The following is a 16,107-nucleotide window of genomic DNA, read 5'->3' as shown; positions in this document are numbered from 1 at the left end:
CTATTTATTCTTGCAATGGAAATATTGGCTGACTAGGTATGCCGTGTATTCCCCATGAGTGGAAATTTAGTAGAATGCTTGCAGAAGATTGCATGTTAGTGACAAATAGATTAGACCTTATCCTTTCAAGGGTAATAGAGATTTTTGAAAAAAATTTAGGGGGTTGCAGATTCAGAGTGTCACTGGAATAAGACTATACAAATTAGAGTAGGCCGTGTTAATTCCCAGATAGGAAAGGATAAGACTGCTAGTTGACCTAGAGCAAAATATTTAGACCACATGAAGGCAGAAACAGTGGAAGACTTGACAGTTATTAAATATGGGAATTTGTACAGATTTATTTACCAATTGTTGGGTAAATGGTCATCATAAAAAAGTGCCTTGACTGTCAGAATTAATTTAGTACAGATGATGATTTTGGCTAGGATTCTGTATATCAATCAATATATACTCTTGGGTTCCAAGGAAAATAAATGATTGGTGAAAATACAAAGCATGTATGATAAATGTATTTGGAATGGGAAAGGCTGTCAGACTGTGAAGGGAAGGATGTGTTTATCGAGAAGACTGGTGGGGTGCTGGGCAATGCTAAGTTTTAGGCTTTATGCTTTGGCTGCATCAGCAGCAGCTGTGGTCATCTCTAATAGTTTCATAAGCAAGCTTAATATTAACATAAATTCGATAGAGACCTGTCAGATTAATGAAATCCTGCCTTGGCTTAAAAAGGAGCTGCATGGTTGTAGAGATTCAGTTTTAGGGGTTTTAAGAACAGGACTTTGGAATAATCAGTTGATAAGAACATAGGAAAATGGTATTATACAGAAAGTAAGGTGTAAAAGTGGTTGGAAATCTGATGAGCAGGTTAGAAGGTGTTTACATTCATTTTGAGGAGTGGGCTGTTCAAAAATCAAGGTTTGGACTTCTGGATGGGGCATAGCTGCAATATGAGCAAATACTGCAGGCAGTTAAGGACTGGTTGGACTCAAAAGGCATGGGAAAGATGTAGAGAAAAAAAGAGGAGAGGAGAGCTGGTCTTTGCATTATGACAAGAGGAGTCAACAAGGTAAAGTAATCCTTATAAAACATAAATCTGGCAAACAGATGTAAAAATTGAAAGGGAAATTGAAAAAAAAACCTAGGGAAGAGAGGGCAGACCATATAAAAATGTCTGCTAATTTGAAAGACCTGACAGGGATTTGGGACCACCATATGCACTGGTAACATAGGTAGTATAAGATCCCCTTTGTATTTTTTCTAATAGATGGGGTACTGAGAGAACTGAAAGTTGGAGATGCAGTGAAAAGGAATCAGGGTTTATACATATGTGTCAGCATTGCAAAGATATATGTAATCACTGGAGTGAGGCTGTGTAGAAGTGGGAATTTTCTTTTTTGGTAAAAAAGTGCCTAGAAGCGGGAAATTTTGTTTATTGGGTTTAGGAAAGGAAACAGTTTGAAAACTTCAGGAAGTAGTAATTTTAATGTTGGCAGGACAGGTTAGAAACTAGATAGCTAAAATATGGAAATGGGACAATAATAGAACCAAAGGTGATATTTACTGGCAAGAATAACATAGGATCACAGGAGGTTACTAGGCTAATGACCCTAGGGCCCTTATAAGCCTAGCCAAGTTTTACCCTTATTTCCCCAATCAACACCTATCACCCCTGTCCAACAGGGATATAGGTGGAACCCCTGGGGTGAATTTATGGTTACCCATCCAAACGTCCAGACTGTGTTTGAAGAGGGCCAATGAGGTATTTTGCTTGACATGAAGTGAGAGTCTGTTCCAAAGGTCCGCCAACCTCAAGTAGGTTCTATTAATGCCACATACCAGGTTAAGGCCATTACAGCAAGTAACTCATGTACCATCCGACTTATGTATATGCAGCATTTCCAATAAAGCAGGGTCAAAGACTGTTTTATATGCAAGGAAGAAATCACCTCTAAGTAGTCTGTATAAAACAGAATAAAGCCACAGTGACTTCAGATGATCCTCACAGGACAGATGCTGAAGACTTTGAATTTTTCTTGTTAGGAACTTTTGTGGTCTCTCCAGTTGCTACAGGTACTTGGAAAGGTACATACCAAAAGGGGCATTATCCTCAATTACTGGCCTGATAAAGGAAGAGTACAGTGAGGTTATAACTTCTTTTTTTCTGGAGGCAATGCCTTTACTTATGAGATGAGCACTATACAATGCCCTTCTGACCACTGTGGAGACATGGTGATCAAAGGTAAGGTAGCTGTCAACCTGTGTGCCCAGGTCTCTCACCACTGAGTGCATACTTAGGGTGTTGTTGTTGAGTTCCTATTATATGATCGAAGATGCAATCCTTCAAATGCGTCTTGATCGAACTTGAAAGCACAAAACGGCATACAAGCAATTTCTTTCCCCCTATGCAATGTTTTTTGGGGAAAAAAAATCGCTGTTCCAAGTGTTCGGGATTGTAAGCTTTTGTTTACATGGGGTCGATAAATCAGCTTTTGCTTTTTTAAGCACTCATCGATTTAATATAGACTCTTGTTATTGACGAAATTAGCAGGAACATCACTCTTACTGAAAGGGATGATAATACATTTTTTGCATTGACTTTAAGGTTATGACTTTGGTACCAGTCATTTGTTAAGACCCTCTTGTAGAATGTTGACATCGTTTGGAGATTCTATGATCATTCCCAGTTTGCAGTCATCAGCAAACTTTTTGTCAGCCACAGACCTTTAGTTTTAGCTTGCACTTCAGAGAAACAGATTCCAAATCTTAGAGTTCCCAGGACTGATCCCTGTGGAACACCACTGGTTATAGGTCTGCTGTTGGAGGTGGATTCTCCTATTTTGACTGCACAAGCTCTATCGGTGAGCCAGTTAGTGACCCATCTAATGATATACAGGTTGATACAAAGCTGGGTGAGTCTGCAATTATGCCCGAGTGTGGGATAGTGTCAAAAACCTTGGCTAAGTCTAGGTAGGCTGTATGCACAGATTTCCTCTCATCAAGGGGCTTAGTGACTGTCTCGAAGAAGTCCACCAGGTTTAACAGGCATGATCTTCCTTTGACAAATCCAAATTGAGTAGGGTCGAGTGTTTGGAGTTCACCAATGTCTTTGTTGATAAGGTCCATAATGATTCTCTCCATGGCCTTGCAGATAAGGATAGTCAAGCTAATGGGTCTATAGTTCCTGGGGTCAGTGGAAGCACCACCTTTATACAAGGGGATAACAGTGGCCTTTTTCCATTTGTCTGGGATGAAGCCAGTGCTTAGACTATGACTGAAAACAGTAACCAACTGTGTTGCTAATTCTTGTTCGAGCCCATGTAGGACGCAGACTAGGATGTTATCAAGACCCATGGATGCTGTGTTTTTGACCTTAGAGAGGGGTTCAAGACCTGTTCTTTAGAGATACATGGTAGAGCACAGGTGGTAGGGATGTCTTGGGGCAAGTGTGGCAAGGAAAGGAGAGTGACGTTTTCACAGAACTGGTCGGCTAACAGGTTAGTAATGTCCACAGGCTCAGAATATGTGGTATTAACTACCAGTTCGGCATAAATCTGAGCCTTTCCTTTTAGGTTACGGATGTAACTAAAGAATGCCTTATGGTTGTCCTTAGTTGAGGAAGCCAATTTGAATTTGCTGTTTGCTTTGGAGCACTTAACAAGGGGTCTTATTTGCTTGTTCAAGCTGAGGAGGGAGTGTTTCCAGTGTGGGGCTCGCATCCTCTTACTCTTAGACAGCAATTTCTTCCTCTTACTGTAAAGCCTGTTAATGGCAGCTGTCCATTAAACAGGTTTGCTCTTCCTTGAGGAGCTTGTTTTGGTCCCATCAGGTATGGCCAAGTCAATGCAGTTATTCAGGTGTTTGTATAAAGCGTCTGTGTAGAACTCGGCATAGCTGCCAGTTCCCTCTGAGGGAGGAAGTGCACCGAAGCTATACCATCCTGTAAGAGGTTATAATCTGCTTTGGAGAACTTTTTTTATTTACTTTAGTTTGTGCTACGGGGTGGGGGGGGGGGTCAGATGTGATAGTAACTTCGAACGAGAATGATTTATGGTCAGATCTCATCAGGGAAGACCTCACAATTGGGGTGCTACAGTGGTTCCCCCATATTGGTAAACACCAGATCCAGGATGCTGGCACCCCTTGCGGGGGTGTCAACTAACTGCTCTAGGGTACGGGAGCTAATGAAGTCGAGGAACCTTTGCGCAAGTGAGTTTCTGCATGAGTAATTTCCCCAGTCAGTGGATGGGTAGCTAAAGTTGCCTAAAACCATGGTGTTCGGATGTGTCTTAATAGACTCAAGTAGATCCAAACAGGAAGAGTGGTGTCCTGATTCATGGAGGGGGCCCTGTAACTAGCAATAACTTGAATAGGTGCCCGACCAACAGTTAATTTCACCTAAAGTATCTCCAGGGAATTATGCTGTCTTGCCAATCTGCAAGCGCATTTAACTTCAATGAATATTAATACATTGCCTCCTTTAGCTTGAGGTCTGAATGTGTGGAAGGTGTAACGTGGTATGGCTGCGGTGCTCTTCACAGCCTTGAACCAGGGCTCCATGACTACACAAATGTCTGTGCCATCCAAGGTGAGGACTGCTTCCAGTGAATGCAGTGTCATGTTAAGACTCTTACCGTTTAGCAGCAAAACCTTGAGAGTGCTCTTAGATAAAGTTCTTGCATCCAAAATTTTGTCCTTCAGACACTGCCTAATAAAGGCACTTTGGGGATGGCAAGAGCCTTGGCCAGTAGCTGAAATCCCAGGGGTGACAGATGAAGACCATCTCTGGCAAGGCATCAAGGTCTGTCGATCATGTCATCCCAGGCTGACAGATACTGTATCCCCTTGGAATGACACCAGAAACTAAGCCAATTACTGAAGTCAATCATTTTCTGTTTGAACTGAGGCATCATCCTAGGTGAAGTTAAAATGCTGCTTAAGGCTAGCGGCATACCAGCCTGAGTCACATAGTCCGAGAGCTCAATCATGTCTCTCTTCATACCATCCAGAGAGGTACATCTTGAGTCGCTCACACTAACAAGGACTATGACAAAGTCATAACAGTACCTGTTGTTGAGAGACTTGAGTGCATATGTGATATGGCAGATCCTGGCACTTGACAGCTGACCGTGACCTTCTCCTTATCCAGCCTGGTGAGAGGGCCATCTGTGTGTCTCACGATGGAATCACCTATGATTAATATGTTTGGTTTTGTGTTTTGCTTTAAGGGCTTGACAGGTAAGACGCTGGTATGCGAGCTATTATGTGTATTCTGTTCTGCAGAGGAAATATTACATGTAGCATGCTTATGTTTGGGAGGCCTCTGGTGTTTAGGTATGTTTCTGGTGAGGATCCTCGCATATGTAGGGATGTGGGTTTGGGTAGAGTAGGAGATGACATATGCATGCTGACAATCCACTCATTGTCATATGAAGTGACTGGTGTGGGAGAAAGCACGGATTAAAGGGTCTTAATATAGCTGCATCTGTCACACGATGAGTTTATGTGGTCTAGGAGCAGAGGGCTGTCGGTGAACATGAATCAGTTACTACACTGTCTCCGATGTCCATGTCGACCAAGCTGGATTAATACACTGTGGGAAATTGTACATCCATAGTGTTAGGTAAATTGATATGGCCAGGAAGAGAAGTCACACTTAAGAACGGTTAGTGGGTGAGAGGTGTGCTGAAATCTCTGAGCTTAGGCTTACTGGTCTACCTGACAGGAGAGCTGAACCGCGAGAAACATCTGGAGGAGCACAAGCAAAGTGCTAAGGGAAAATTTAACAAGCCTCTGTTAACACTGAATCTAGCCTATGCTGAGTGCAGAGGTATTTGAAATTTAAAGAGCTTAAAATCACAGTCACGACAGCAAAAAAAAGCAGCAATTCGGTATAACATTAGGAGCTTTATAACGTTTTGTATGCAGAGGAATTGAAAGAAAGCAAATGTAAAGTTAATAAAAGGGGAATTCATTGGTACAATGTTATACTTGTTTACAAGGGCACTGTGTTCCTGTTATTTTGAACAATTGCTTTATTAGTTGTGACATGTTCTCAGTTTGTAAATTTTCATTTTATACATATACACACACACTTTAAACAACATACACGGTCAGTTTGCTAACATACACGGTCAGTTTGCTAACTAGAATGACACCAATACTTTCTAGCTATACATAGCTACTGCTTGTACATTTCCCTATGACCTATGGTAAATCTGAGCACCTTAACTAAGACTAATGCAAACTATATATACATACACACGCACGCACTGTAGGGTTACCACCTGTCCCTCTTTGCGAGGGACAGTTCCACTTTTAGCAGTTGTGTCCTGAGAAAAAAAAAAAACAAAAAAAAATGGCAAATGTCCTGAGATTTTAAAACAAAATATATTTAAGTGTTTTTTAATAGTTGCATAAAACAGTTATTTTGTATCTGAAACACATAAACATTATATGAAATCGCATAAGCAGCTGAAATGCTACTAAATACGCTTTTATTTTGGCAAAAAAGCAAAGTTCTGTCCTTCACACTGGCCATGGGTATGTTTTGTCCTGCAAAATCTCACATTTCTACAAAAAGTCCCACTTTGGGCATTTGAAAAGGTGGCAACCCTACACATATACACACACACGTATATATGTATAGGCACTTCAGTACAAAGCATCATCTTCGGTTTGAATTTTCCCTCTTCTACAAACTCAAAACACTCACAGTGGAAGACAACTGTTCTTCCTTCCGATGCAGTACTTCCATTACAGCGATTTTCAACCTGCCATCCCCCACCAGCAAGTTCGATCAAAGAAAGCAGTAGCTAGCCAGTCAGTCAATACAGTTTAAGTTAAATAACTTGTCTCTTAATTTATAAATATAAGTGTCTATTCTATTATCTGTAGCACTCATCCGTCGCTAAATTCTTACGTCATTTAGCTGGCGTAATACCATTCCAACCACAAACCTCGTACAGTTATGAGCGTGCTTGTATAACACAAATAAACTTCCAAAGCGTTGTCTGTGTGCTTATTAGATGCACCCTGAAACGAATAGGAAGGGGGCTCATTGATTTAATGTCAAAAAATTGAAACTCATCAGTCACTCCTTCCTTGTTCAACTCGAATTATCACAGAATCACAAAGAAAGCGTACATTTCAACTTTTATTACCGAAAGTTTATAACTCATTGTGTGACAGCTGGATAAAATATATGCCGACAAAGTTAAACATTTGTAAATTGGGTATAATTGTAAGACCTGTAATCCCACACGGACAGTAGCAAGACCGCCCACAACCCGGGAACGTGTACGAATATTCATGAAAAATAATGAATTCATGACTGTCATCGCCCATTCATGAGTATTTATAAGGTAAGGAACGTCACTGCGGGCGAAAACAATTTGTGTTAAGTTGCTCCTAGTGTTAGTATTTTTAGAGCTTCCAGTAAGTATCACGTTAGGGCCACCGAGACATTTCCAGTATAATTATCATCCTGTCACCAACTGCCAACCTTCCTTATCCATATTTTACTTCATATTGTGGAATTTTTTAACGGTGATGCAGCGGCTAGCGTTGTCGCCACACTGCAAGAGGTTCTCCGGTTTGATTCTCGGCTGGAATGCCTTCTGTGTGGAGTCTACATTACATGTTCTCCCCGTAGGTGAGTAACGTTTAAAAACATGCAGGTAGGTGCGTACGTGAATAGGTGTGCCTTCGTTGAAGACTGGGCGTTGGGCTGGCACCTTGGTACTGCCAAAATCTACTGTCAATCATAAGTGGACCGGCGTGCCACTGTGGCGACCTCTAATCGGAAAAAGCCGAAAGACATTACTTTTACTGGAATTTTAGGAGTAATACACACCGACTGAGCCGTAGATATATGATGCTGTAACTGTAAAATAGGCAGTGTCAACCCCCCTACTGTAACAGACATACGGAAGTCTAAACCTCAACTGTTGCCCGATAACGGAAAAGTACGCATGGTGGCCCACTTCACAGAAGGAAATCCACGGTGATTAGCATTTAGTTGCACTGATGTTGGATTATAACAATGCTTTGTAAATGTCTGGCTTTAGGTGAAATGGTTCCCTTGACAAAGGGGTCATGGTGCCTCCCCACTGTCTACTTTTTCATACCTCTCAACTGTCCACAGATTTATGCCTTATATCTTTGGTCTGTTCCTCATAAAATTTATAATTTTCTGACAAATTACTGGAATGATAACTACATATTGTACTTATTTTACTGTCTGCACTTTAACAAAGTTGTTTTTGTGCTTAAATTACCTGTTTAATTGTTGTAGGCTGCACACTCAAGTGTGATAGCCATTTATGGGCATTTAAGGTGTTTTTTGATTGTATCTTCTTTATTTTCTGGAAAAAAAAAAAGTACAGTTTTGTACCTACCATAAATGTAGATGTTCGAGGATCTCCATTGCTGCAGTCCTGACAAATGGGTACTCCGCTGCCCACCATCGGCCCGAATACCAAAGGGCTATAACTGGCGTCGGTCACGGGCGCCTGAGACTGACGTAAGTACTTGTCAGTACAAATGCGCATGACCGACGCCATAACCTCAGTCTTTCTTGCCTCAGACGTCAGAATGCAAAAAAGAAAACACCACCCAAAAAACCCCAATCTAAAAAGAAAAAGGGGGAAGGAGGGAGGGAGGGAAAATAGGACTGCAGCAATGGAGATCCTCGAACATCTACATTTATGGTAGGTACAAAACTGTACTATGTTCGTCGTCTCCCATTGCTGCAGTCCTGACAAATGGGTAGAACCCAGAGCAACGGAAAAAGGGAGGCTGGCCCAACTAAATAGCAGGAGGAGCTGCAGACATGCCCTGTAAGACTGCAGTGGCAAACCCAGCCCTAGACCTAGAATAAAGAGGCAAATGATAATGCTTTGTAAAGGTATGTACAGAACTCCCAAGTAGCTGCCTCTAGAATGTCTTTCGTAGCTACCCCTCTCAAAAAAGCAGTAGAGGTGGCCGTAGCCCTAGTAGTATGAGGCCTGATCCCAACTGGAACCTCCTTACCATGATGAGAGTAACAAAAAGCAATACAATGGCCGATCCACTTGGAAATAGTTTGTTTCGAGACAGCATTCCCACTTGAAGCCACAGCAAACGAAACAAATAACTGTTGAGATCTCCGGAACTCATTAGTTCTGAACAAATAATACCGTAACTGCCTATGCACATCCAAAGAATGCAAAACTCTTTCCCCTTCATTTTGGGGGTTAGCATAAAAAGTAGGCAAATGTATAGATTGGTTCAATGCCACATTAGAAACTACCTTAGGCAGAAAAGTAGGATTAGTACGCAAGGAAACTCTGTCCTGGTGAAAAATCAGAAAAGGTTCCACTGCCATGAGAGCCTGTAATTCAGACACCCGTCTAGCAGAAGTAACAGCCAATAAAAAAGCAGTCTTCCAGGACAACAACTTCAATTCAGCCGTAGCTGCAGGTTCAAAAGGAGGCAGAGTCAGCTTTTCCAAAACAAAATTAAGATCCCAGGCAGGAGTAGGAGCCCGTCGTGGGGGTCTTACATTCTTTGCCCCTCTAAGAAACTGTGTAAGCAAAGGATGTGAAAATAAAGGAGGATCACCATCATAGTGAGCAGAAATAGCTGCAGCATGCACTTTTATAGAAGAGAAGGACAAACCCTTGTCCAGTAACATAGTCAAATATTGCAAAGTACAACTCAAATTAGGCAACGTGACATCAAGGCCTTTAGCTGAACTCCAAAGAAAAAATCTCTTCCATTTATCAGCATAAACTTTCCGAGTACTAGGACGCCTGGCTTCCAAAAGGACATCCAAAACTTGTTGAGGGAGCTGAAGGCCCTCATCCTCTAAAACTGAATGCGCCAGGCTGTCAGATGTAGGGATTGCACCCTGACATTGAGAAAATGATTGTTTTCTTGAGACAATAAGTGAGGAATCCGCGGTAATGGCCAAGGTGTCCCGTGAATTAGGCTCCTCAGCAGAGGGTACCAATGTTGACGAGGCCAATCCAGCGCTATAAGGATCATGCAAGGTTTGTCCCTCCTGACTTTCAATAGGACCTGTGGAAGAAGAGGCAGAGGAGGAAAGGCATACACGTGAAGGTTGCTCCAACTGAAGGATAGTGCATCTATTTTCCAGGCTTCCGGATGAAACAGCCTTGTGCAAAACAGAGGCAGTTGGGAATTCAGAGGAGAAGCGAACAGATCTATGTCTGGAGTTCCCCAAGCCATGGTCAACTGACGAAATACCTGAGGATCCAACTTCCATTCGTGAGGATCCACCATCCGTCTGCTCAGAACATCTGCTAACGAATTTTGTGCTCCTGGCAGAAACTGTGCTCGAAGAGTGATGTGCAGATCCAAAGCAGTTTCCCATAACAGCATTGCTTGTCTGCAAAGAGGGTAAGAATGAGTACCCCCCTGCTTGTTGATGTACCACATGACAGTTGTGTTGTCTGTTCGAATCAACACCAGTCCCGGTCGAAGCAGATCCTTGAATGCTTTTAAGGCAAATTGAACCGCCAGCATCTCCTTCATGTTGATATGCAAGTGAAGCAACTCCGGGGGCCAAAGGTCTTGAATCCATTTTCCTTTGAAATGAGCTCCCCAGGCTGACTCCGAGGCGTCTGTCGTTAATATCTGACTTGCCTCCGGTTGGGTCACAGAGAGTCCCTTGTTTAGGTGACATTCCTGAGCCCACCACACAAATTCTTTCTGAATGCAAGGAGAATCCGAATGACAGTATCCAAATCGTGGCTGTGTTGAGTCCAAACGCTTTTGAGATACCACTGTAGCTTCCTCATATGCAGTTTGGCATTGGGAAGTACTAGAATGCAAGATGCCATGAACCCCAAGGCTTGAAGGACTGTCCTTGCAGTCAGCCTGGACATTACGGATAGCTGTTGGAAGTATAGGTGAAGATTTCTTTGTTTGTCCGGGGTAAGAGATGCCATCTGAGTAGCTGTATTCAGTCTCACACCCAGAAAACACATCTCCTGTGAGGGTACTAGACTGGACTTTATTTCGTTCACAGAATACCTTAGGCATCTGAAAACTGTCATCACAAACTGCAGATGTCGAAGAAGTTCGTGCTTGCCCTGAGCCAGTATCAAACAATCGTCCAGATAAGGATAAATTTGAATTCCCCTTAGCCAGAGAAAAGCTATTACTGGAGCCAGGACTTTTGTAAATACCCTGGGCGCAGTAGATAAGCCAAAGGGCAATGCAGAGAACTGATAATGCAAATTCCCAGTCCGAAACCTCAGGAATTTCTTGCAACTGGGCCTGATAGGAATGTGAAGATAGGCCTCCTTGAGATCCAAAGTCACCATCCAGTGATCTCTGCCTAGCATAGGCAACAGCTGCTGCAGCGTCAACATCTTGAATTTCGGAATTTCCAGAAAGGTGTTTAGAATGGATAAATCCAGAATGGGCCTCCAAGTATTTCCCTTCTTTGGCACTAAGAAAAGACGGGAATAAAACCCCGTGCCTCTGTCCACAGAAGGAACTGCCTGTATTGCTCCCAACCGGAGCAGAGAAAAAATCTGTGCCTGCGCTTCCAGTCTTTGCTGATGAGGCACATCCGGCATACCTTTGAAAGGAGGGAAAGTGTGAAAATAAAACTTGTAGCCTCGAGTTATAATGTCCAATACCCATTTGTCTTGGGTAACCAAATGCCAATTCCCCCTGAAAAGTCCCAGTTTTCCTCCTAGAGGAGCTGCCAGCAAAGCAGAATCCGGCAGCTGAAGACACAGGTCATTGGGACTGCTTCTGAAAGGACTGACCCCTGCCCACCCCAGCAGAAGGGGTAAAAGAATTCAAAGGCCTAGAAGTAACAGGGCCCTGAGAGGAAGCCCTACCCCTACCACGCCTCGACCTGCCCCTAGAAGGAAAATCCGAAGAGGGAAAAGACCATCCCCTAGCAGGCCAATTCCTACTGAACTTAGGGGGCTGAACCTGTAAGAAGTCCTTTACCGTCTGCATAGACTTAGCTTTTTCCTCCATTTTTTCAAAACTGATTCCACTGGAGGGCCAAAAAGAACATCAGATTGCAAAGGAGCATCCATAATGCGAGCCTTAACATGCTCTGACAAGGACTGATCTCTAAGCCAGGCATGTCTGCGAACAACAGAACTAGTAGCAGCCACCCTGGAAGAAGCTTGTAAAGCATCAAAACCACACTGCAAAGAATGCTTACCAACGTGGTCTGAAGCATGCACTAAATCCTGAAGCTCCTTACAGTCAACACCTTCAGACAAAGCATCCACTTTACATTTCAATTGACTTAGCAAATAATTCTGATACCTGAGCATATGAAATTGACAATTTAAAGCTCTCATAGCCAAAGTAGAAGAGGTATACAGTTTTTCCCCACCTATCCAGGGCCCTAGCATCCTTGTCCAGAGGAACCGGATTCTTAACCACAGAAGCCTTAACACCTTTGGGGCCTTGAGAAATAGTTTCTGGATCAGCCCTAGGACTCTTATACAAGTACTTGTGAGCTTCCGGAACCCTGTAGTATCTATCTGGTTTAACTGGGGCAGGGGGCAGAGAATCTGGGTTAAGGGCAGCCTCAGAAAATACATCCAGAACAACATCCAGTACAGGGGGAATAGCCAAAGGCCTGTGCTGAGGTAAAAACAAGAATTCTCTCAGCCGTTTACGAGAATCAGAATAATCCTGGCCATCCCACTGGAAATGATCCCTCATGGAATGCAAAGTTTCAGAGAAAGAAAAATCTTCTGGAGGGGACGAGAGGAGTAGCGTCCTCAGCCTCCGAATCAGAATAGGGAGGGAAATCCTGAAGCTCTTCCACAGAGGAATCTGACTCATTGGAAGACTGAACCAGACCCTCCAACTCTGTGTCTATCCTGGGCCGCTTCACAGGGGGGGGCATGGAGCCCCTAATTAAAGTAATCAAATCTTCAGCCATCTTTAACATGTGCTTCCTAGGAGCTGGACCCTGGGGATTAGCACCAGCAGGGATAGACTTAGATTTAGAATGGCCTATGCCCTGAGAAGGAGGAGGTCTAACTACCCTATGAGGGGAGGAAGCCACCGACAACAAAGAAGCACCCTCAGCCTGGCCTAACACAGGAGAAGCCACTTCCTGCAGTAACAAAGGCTCCCCTAGACACACTGGTAAACTGTCAGAAGGAGCCACTGAAGCAGTCAGTGGTTCCACAGAACCGACGTCCGGAGTGGACGCCTCATCCTGTTTGGACCGCAAAGACTTATCTCTGCGCTTCTTAGAAGAACCAGTCGTTGGAGAATCCGACGGCATGTTATAATTACAACGTTTACCAAACACCAGCCTAGCACAGTTCAACCGACGTTTAATAGTACGCTTGTTAAAAGTAGCACAAAAGCGACACCCAACAACGTCGTGCTCAGGCCCTAAACAAGGAATGCAGAGTGAATGGTAATCCCTATGAGGAATCTGTTTCCCACAAGAAATACAGTTATTAACTTTTTCTGACATCCGGCAATACTGAGGCAAGAAAAAGACAAAAAATTTTCCCAACAGGGTACTTAGCCAACTTGGTATCCGGTCTGAAACTCGAAAACCGACAGTTCCAGAACGCCGAACGGCACTTGCAAAAACTGCTTCTGCTGAGGACCATGCGGCAAGAAAGACTGAGGTTATGGCGTCGGTCATGCGCATTTGTACTGACAAGTACTTACGTCAGTCTCAGGCGCCCGTGACCGACGCCAGTTATAGCCCTTTGGTATTCGGGCCGATGGTGGACAGCGGAGTACCCATTTGTCAGGACTGCAGCAATGGGAGACGATGAACATCTTGTTTTCCCGCCTTTCTAAGCTAATATAGTCCAGTTTTCAGGTTAGTGATGAATTCAGGGCTGTGTTACAAGTTTCTGTGTTTGCCCATACCTTACTTGGATAAGAAGATCGTTTATCTGTTCACCAGTGAGAGAGGGAGTTTTGAGCTGACTATCTGTCCCTGGAGGAGTGGTTTCAGCCCAGAAATTAGTAGATTATTGGCCATTTGGGGCTAATTTCTATCTCTTTCATTTCCCTGCCATAAAACCCGCATTTGCACACCGGTCAGCACCGGTTAGCTAGGGTATAAGTATTCCCGGCTCCACAAAGTCTACTCTTCAATATTTCCCTTGGAACTAGACAAACTTTCAACTTAAGCACTCAAGCCATTTACTTTTCAGCCCGGCACTTGCTCAAAACCCATATCAAGCACTAAGAAACCTTAGCACTAGACCCCCTATACTGTAGAGAAGGATAAGGCTCACTATTCTGCCTTACCAGCCAATCAGACTCAGTAAAACGGTTCACTGTACTTATCCAGGCATGTCCAAAGGGCAGTTTTAGGTATACTCTCTGGTCCAACTGGTGAATCTGGGCATTTTGAGGCAATGTAACAACTGTCTCATGTATGCAGACAACCCTCTCCTCCTACCACCAAACACTAATACATGCGAGAGATGCAATTCTACAGCCAAACTGGAGGCTAAGCTCTCTCAACCCAAGACTGGACCAGGCAGTCAAGAGGAGAATGGAATTACTTGCATCACACCACCAGTCTCACATAGATCTATGAAACCACCACAGGCAAAAAACACACATAAATACACGAAACATACTTGGATGCTCTAAATAAAAATCTGGAAAAGCAACAGAGACCTCCAAAGCAGACATCCAAGCAAACTCCATCCCCCCCAACACAAACCATGAAACACGTACTTCACAAAACCAGTGTGCCATGCAATCACAACGTACCCAACACACTAGTAATGGGTGACTCTATAGTCAGGCACACTGACATCCCACTCACTAGGCTGAACAAGGAGAAGGTTACTGTTAGCTGCCTGTCAGGTGCCAGGATCCGCCACATAACACATGCACTCAGGTCACTCCAGAACAAGTACAAATATGACTCTGTCATTGTCCATGTTGGTGTGAATGACCTGAGCCGTACCTCCCTGGACTACATGAAAAGAGACATGGAAGAGCTCTCTGATCACGTAGCCCAGGCCGGTATGACCCTGACCCCGAGTAGCATCCTGCCCTCACCATGAATGATACCACGGTATAAAGAAAAAATTATCAATTTCAACAATTGGCTAAGCTTCTGGTGTCATTCAAAGGGGATCCAGTGTCTGTCAGCCTGGGATGACATGCTGAACAAGCCACGCTGCTTCGCTAGAGATGGCTTGCACCTGTCACCCTTAGGCTTTCAAATACTGGCCAAGGCTCTTGCTACCCCCATGGTGTCATTTTTAGGCAAGGCTCAAAAGACAACCCCACCTCCATAAATCGCGCAAGTAACAAAAAACTGAGGGTAATGCTACTCAGTGCCAGAAGTCTAAACCTCAACATGCATGCACTCGAGGCACTCCTCAGTATGGAGAAAATCGATATATGTACAGTAACAGAAACCTGGTTTAAGGCTCCAGAGAGCACCCCAGCACTACCAGGCTACAACGCATACCATACATTTTGGCCACAAAACCCAGACCGAAATACAAAAGGCTGGGGCGTATCCATAGTCATCAAGGATACCCACACCTCCAGGTTAGTGGCACAGCACGATGCTTCAGAGATCGTCCACGTGCAACTCACAACGGGCAAAACTGCAATTCAAATTATAGTTTGCTACAGATCACCCACCATGTCCCAGGCCCCCCATTCTGCATTTCTGAAACACTGAGTAACGTAAAGGTCCTACCAAACACCCTGATATTGGATGATTTCAATTGCCCAATCATTAACTGGGAGAACTACTCAAGTACTAACTCCTTTGCCCAACATTTCCTAGAATTTACAAACTCAAACACCCTGGATCAACTGGTCAACACCCCCATCAGAGGTGACAACATATTGGACCTGGTCATCACCAACATTGGCGACTGGTGTTCCAAACCGGAGGTCACCCCCTTGCTGGTTAGATCTGGCCATAAACTAATCACTCTGGATATCCACATTCCGCCCCCACCCCCAGGCAAAGAAACCACCATGAAAAACTTTTCAAAAGCCAACTTCACGTTACTTAAGACCGAGGTGGAAAGTTTCAAAGCCCCCATGCTAATGGATAACTCTGTCCAAGCTGCAAAATCCTTTACTAATTCACTCTACGGG

At 43.7% G+C, this 16,107-nt stretch overlaps 1 protein-coding gene across 1 annotated transcript in view; it reads right to left on the bottom strand.

Annotated features, from left to right (window-relative positions):
* The window catches only part of CTC1 (CST telomere replication complex component 1), a 1,463,250-nt gene extending 1,456,216 nt beyond the window's left edge, over positions 1-7,034 (bottom strand). Inside the window, exon 1 of the mRNA XM_044070869.1 lies at positions 6,710-7,034. Coding sequence (XP_043926804.1) covers positions 6,710-6,751 — 42 coding nt within the window. The 5' untranslated portion in view covers positions 6,752-7,034. The remainder of the gene's footprint in view (positions 1-6,709) is intronic.
* Positions 7,035-16,107: the final 9,073 nt, after the last annotated feature.

This window comes from Protopterus annectens, chromosome 4.part1 (assembly GCF_019279795.1).
Source record: "Protopterus annectens isolate FY-2018-M chromosome 4.part1, PAN1.0, whole genome shotgun sequence".
In the NCBI taxonomy this organism is placed as follows: Eukaryota; Metazoa; Chordata; order Ceratodontiformes; family Protopteridae; genus Protopterus; species Protopterus annectens.
This window is presented reverse-complemented; position numbering and strand designations above follow the sequence as displayed.